The sequence below is a fragment of the Nerophis ophidion genome, linkage group LG01 (genome assembly GCF_033978795.1).
Source record: "Nerophis ophidion isolate RoL-2023_Sa linkage group LG01, RoL_Noph_v1.0, whole genome shotgun sequence".
Taxonomy (NCBI): Eukaryota; Metazoa; Chordata; class Actinopteri; order Syngnathiformes; family Syngnathidae; genus Nerophis; species Nerophis ophidion.
In genome coordinates, this window is record NC_084611.1 from 69,118,784 (window position 1) to 69,124,783 (window position 6,000).

General features: G+C 39.1%; 1 protein-coding gene across 1 annotated transcript in view; it reads right to left on the reverse strand.

Moving 5' to 3' along the window:
- LOC133560448 (uncharacterized) overlaps window positions 1–4,369 on the reverse strand; it is a 44,663-nt gene extending 40,294 nt beyond the window's left edge. The window contains exons 1-4 of the mRNA XM_061913014.1: window positions 4,108–4,369; window positions 887–930; window positions 691–756; window positions 530–596 (exon numbers count right to left, since the gene is read on the reverse strand). Of these exons, the coding sequence (XP_061768998.1) occupies window positions 530–596; window positions 691–756; window positions 887–930; window positions 4,108–4,176 (246 nt within the window). The 5' untranslated portion in view covers window positions 4,177–4,369. The remainder of the gene's footprint in view (window positions 1–529; window positions 597–690; window positions 757–886; window positions 931–4,107) is intronic.
- Window positions 4,370–6,000: the final 1,631 nt, after the last annotated feature.

Consider the following 6,000-nt stretch of genomic DNA (forward strand, 5'->3'; position numbering starts at 1 on the left):
AACTTAATTCTAAACATTTCTTCACAAAAAAATAAATCTTAAACATCAATATTTATGGAACATGTCCACAAAAAATCTAGCTGTCAAAACTGAATATTGCATTGTTGCATTTCTTCGAACAGTTTATGAACTTACATTCATATTTTGTTGAAGTATTATTCAATAAATATATTTATAAAGGATTTTTGAATTGTTGCTTTTTTTAGAATATTTAAAAAAAAATCTCACGTACCTCTTGGCATACCTTCAAGTACCCCTAGTGGTACACGTACCCCCATTTGAGAACCACTGTATTAGGGCAAAGGCCATTATTTGAGGGAGAACGGAAATTAGCACCTTTCGGAGAGACTGTAATTTAAAAAATAATAATTAAGGAGGCATCGGTGTAAGGTGGAGCATTTCTATTAATGTAAATGGCATTGGCGATTAATTGGGTAATGGTGTCTATTAGAGTGGAGGCCTATAGTTAAGGAAATACAGCAAATAATAGCCCCTTTTCACATTGAAGTTCAACGGTTCATCTTCATACCCTTGTGGCGAGGTTTTTGGGTTTCGGTCCCCGTTTTTTCGGACCACTGCGCTCCCTCTCTCGTTCCCTGGACAAAAACAATAACATATTGGTTAATTGTGAAAAACACAACTAATCATCCTTTACAAGTAATTGTTAATAAAATCAACATATTGTCCTACTTTTGCTCAAATCCGAGTATGAGTCTGTCGTCTAGAATATTCTCCTCTGGTTCCCAGGTGCTGTGCCTGAGTAAAGATGGGGAGAAAAAAAAGAGGACACATTAATACATAAAAAAAAAAAAGAAATGATTTCTATTTTAAGACATTAAAAATAGCTCCACAGTGCATGTGTGACCATCAAAGCTATTAAACTTACTTCATTGCCCATCCCTTCCATTTCACCAGGTATTCAAGTCTTCCCTGCAATAAAAACAGTCACTTGAGACATTTTTCATTTCTTTCTATTTTGACAAAAACATGTACAGCATGCAATTACTTATCTTTTCATCTTTAATATGATCTAATATTCAACAAATATATTATTATACATTCTGATTTAAAAAATAAAAAAAACTTATCAGCTTGACTTAAGATTTCAATGCAATTTATCCATCAAATTGTACACTGTAAAAAGGACAACAGATTTTACAGTATAATTCTGGCAACTGAGCTGCCATTTTTTTACTGTAAAATCTACGGTAGTTTGTACATTTATTACTATCAATAGAAAAACAGTACCATTGTTACATACGGCAAACATCTGGCAACTGAGCTGGCAGTTTTTACTATAAAATTACAGTGGTACGGTTTTTCTATTGACAGAATTGTGCAGTACATTTTACGGAAAAAGTTTTTCAAAAATATACAATTAAAAACAACAACCGTTCATTTTAACCATACATTTGTTTACAGCAGGGGTGCCCATTACGTCTATCGCGAGCCACCGGCCCTCAGAAAGTAGCCATAACTGTGATGTGGCCCTTAATAAAAATGAGTTTGCTACCCTTGATAGAAGATCTGACTTATATTTTGAGTAGATTCCCAAATACAGCAGTTTTCTTGTCATTTTTAGGATTTTTGAGTAACATTTTTGGAGAACATTCCGAAAAACAATAGCACGCCTGTTGAATAAAGGATCTTCGACCATACTGACGACATCATAGGCGTTGATTTACATTTCTGCCAATGGGTGCTCGGTGTGTGTGTTTTGGGTTGCCCGGATACCAATATTTTGGTACTGGTACCAAAAGTATTTCGGTACATTTCCAAATAAAGGGGACCACAAAAATTTCATTATAGGCTTTATTTTAACAAAAAGATCTTATGGTACATTAAACATATGTTTCTTATTGCAATGTTGTCCTTAAATAAAATAGTGAACATACAAGACAACTTCTCTTTAAGTCGTAAGTAAACAAACAAAGGCTCCTAATTTAGCTGCTGACATATGCAGTAACATACTGTGTCATTTATCATTCTATTATTTTATCAACATTTTTAAGGAGAATTGGTAGAAAATGAATTACTAATCTACTGTTAATGTTTGCTTATTTTCTGTTTCAACATGTTCAATCTACACTTCTGATAAAATGTAATAATCACCTATTATTCTGTTGTTTGATACTTTACATTAGTTTTGGATGATACCACAAATTTGGGTATCAATTTTATACCAAGTAGTTAAAGGATCATACATTGGTCATAATCAAAGTCCTCGTGTGTCCAGAGACATCTTTCCTGAGTTAATAAACATAATACAAATTTTTAAAAATTAAAGAAGATTTTGCGATGTTAAAAAATATCGATGTAATCACAGTAGTATCGACTGCATACGCTTTTGTACGTGGTATGATTACAGTGGATCTTAGGTGTAGATTCACTAATGGTGTTTGTTTATATTGTAGCTTCCCGGAAGAGTTGGTGGTGCAGGGAATTCTGAGAATTTGTTCTGTATGGTTTATGTTGTGTTGCGGTGCAATTATTCTTCCAAAATATTTTCTATGGAACAGAGCGGTCAAGCGAACATGGTTCCCGACCACATGTCAACCGTCAGGTTTCGGTGAGAAAATTGTGGTAATAAGTCGGCTCTAACCGTAGACATGAGCGGACCTTGCGTCCTGCTGCAGCTGCGGACTATTACCTCCTCCCACCGGAGACACTGGCGGTCACCACACCCATGGCCACACCCCTCCGACTTTCAGGTACCTTATAATCTCATTAAAACACTAGTAACACAATAAGCAAAAAAGGGATTTTCCAGAATTATCCTAGTAAATGTGTCTAATAACATCTGAATCGCTCTCACTGCCCTCGCCTTTTTATTTTTTTTCTAGTCCTTCACTCTCACTACCCTCATCCACAAATCTATCATCCTCGTTCAAATTAATGTGGAAATTGTCGCGTTCTCGGTCTGAATCGCTCTAGCTGCTGGTGGCTATGATTGTAAACAATGTGAGGAGCTCCACAACCCGTGACGCCACGCGCACATCGTCTGCTACTTCCTGTAAAAGCAAGGCTTTTTTATTGGCGACCAAAAGTTGCGAACTTTATCGTCGATGTTCTCTACTAAATCCTTTCAGCAAAAATATGGCAATATCGCAAAAAGATCAAGTACGACACATAAAATGGACCTGCTATCCCCGTTTAAATAAGAAAATCTTATTCAGTAGGCCTTTAATTATAGACTATATGAGTTGTGACTTTTTTATTATGTAAAACGGACCTAACTCGCCACAAGATTGATTTTTCAAAAAATATTTTAAAGATTGAAAGTTGCCATCCGTGGGTGTAGTGGGGCCCAAGCACCCACGTTTAAATGATGGCAACTTTCAATCTTTAAAATAATTTTCGGCGCCTATGGTCGACATGTTCGTAGGTCTTACTCTATAACTTTATTCATGACTGCTGGGTTATAAAGACTTGTTTTTTTTCTTCTTTAAACTGTTTCCAGCCTGCTTCAAACTCAAAAGGAAAAGACGGTTTCAAGACGTGAAAGTAAAACACACGAAGTTGAGGCCATTGAGGGGTCATGGGAGGCCTTTTAACAGAGGCAGGCAGGGGGGCTACTGGTTCCCTGCATTGTAATGACACTTGACCTTTGCACCCCTGCCATTGTTGACAGGCTTTTGATTTACGCTAGTGACCTTATGGTGGTCCCAACCTTTTGAGTATCTACTAGGATTCCAGATGGAATAATATAACAAGGAAAAGTCGGTGTTAAGTACGTTTAAATCTAGCAGAAAACAGCTAAAAAAAGTCGTATTAATTTAAACATGAGAGCCAATGTGATGTATTTATACACAGTGTAACCGTGTAGCTTTAGCAACCATTAGCCACTAAGATAAAATAAGGCCCCAGTTTTGGAACACGGTTCCCCGCCGCCACACTCCTCTTTTGTTATACTTTTTCCTCCACTGAAAACGCCCTAACGACCGCAAATGCTGATTTACAGCTTCGTAGATTAGCATATAGCCTAGCTTAGCCGAGCATAAGGCCTCCGCCGCTCAGTACTACAGAGTTCCCCGTCATCTTGTGTACTTCCCGCGGCCAACATCTGTCAAAAGACGCGGGCATGGCGACCGGGGGGGGGGGGCTCACCTTTCGGACGCGGCGCTTCAATATGGCTTCCGCGGCAAAGACGCGGTCGCCCATGGCCGAGAGCTCCATCGTTTTCCTTCGTCTTTGCGTCTCAAGTTTTCTTCGGCGAGGAGTTTGGCTCGGCTCGGCTCGGCTCGGTTCGACCACGGCCCGAAGTGTCCCACAGAAACACGCTCACACACCTACTGGGCTCAGCAGCGCGGCAGCGTAGACATTATGCGCGGCGGAGGCAGCCTCTTGTGCGTCACATGGTCAAACCCAGCCCCCATGGTCGCCATGGCAACCAGGAAGACACTGACGCCAATGCACAAGCGCGCGCTTCTTTTTCATTTGACGTCATCATGACCGGAAAAGTAGGAATGCAACCCAGTGTTATACACATTTTTGCTTTGTTTTAAAGGCCTCCTGAAACCCACTACTACCCACCACGCAGTCTGATAGTTTATATATCAATGTTGAAATATTAACATTGCAACACATGCCAATACGGCCTTTTTAGTTTACTAAATTACAATTTTAAATTTCCCGGGAGTTTTGTCTTCGAAACGTCATGTAATGATGACGTGTACGCAAGACGTCACAGGTTTTTATGAAGTATGAGTGCTGTGCACACACAGCTAAATGTCGTCTGCTTTAACGGCATAATTATACAGTTATTAGGACATCTGTGTTGCTGAATATTTTGCAATTTGTTCAATTAATATTGGAGAAGTCACAGTAGAAAGATGGAGTTGGGAAGCTTTAGCCTTTAGCCACACAAACACACGGTGATTCCTTGTTTAAAATTCCTGGAGGTGAAACTTTCCTATGGATCAGAGCGCGGTCAAGAGAACATGGATCCCGACCACATGTCAACCAGCAGGTTTCAGTGGGAAATTTGTGGTTAAAAAGTCAGTTCTTACCGGAGAAAAGCTGAGCTTGTGCCGTCCATTGCTGCCGTCGTCTCCCCTGAGACACTGCGCGTCAAGACAGCCGGGGAGACACCCTTCCGACTATCAGGTACTATTTAACTCACTAAAACACTAGCGACACAATAGAAAGATAAGGGATTTCCCAGAATTAACCTAGTAAATGTGTCTAAAAACAGCTGAATCAGTCCCAATGCAATCGCGTTTTTTTTAAACTTTTTAATTTTTTTCCTAGTCCGTCACTATCAATATCCTCAAACACAAATCTTTCATCCTCGCTCAAATTAATGGGGAAATTGTCGTTTTCTCCGTCCGAATAACACTTTTGTTGGAGGCTCCCATTAAAAACAATGCGAATATGTGAGGAGCCATCAAACATGTGACGTCATCGTCTGCGACTTCCGGTAGAGGCAGGGCATTTCTCTTAGCACCGAAAGTTGCAAACTTTATCGTGGATGTTCTCTACTAAATCCTTTCAGCAAAAATATGGCAATATCGCAAAATGATCAAGTATGACACATAGAATGGACCTGCTATCCCCGTTTAAATGAGAAAATCTCATTTCAGTAGGCCTTTAAAGATGTGCTATTCGGATTTATACCGTATAAAAGGAATTTTACCTTTCCAACCTCATTATACTATTGGCTAAGTTTTATATTCACAACTGTAAGTTTCTCAAAACCCGACCTGTTTTTTGTGCATTTCAAAAGGAATATGAACTCTATTTTAAAATACTCTACCGCTAACAACCAAAACGCTGTGAAAACTATGATTCTGTGTTCCAAATGTGGATTATTTACAGAGCCTATATGGCTTTACATTCTGTTACACACACATACAGTGGAGCAAAAAAGTATTTAGTCAGCCACCAATTGTGCAAATTCTCCCACTTAAAATGATGGCAGAGGTCTGTAATTTTCATCACAGGTACACTTCAACTGTGAGGGACAGAATGTGAAAAAAAATCCAGGAATTCACATTGTAG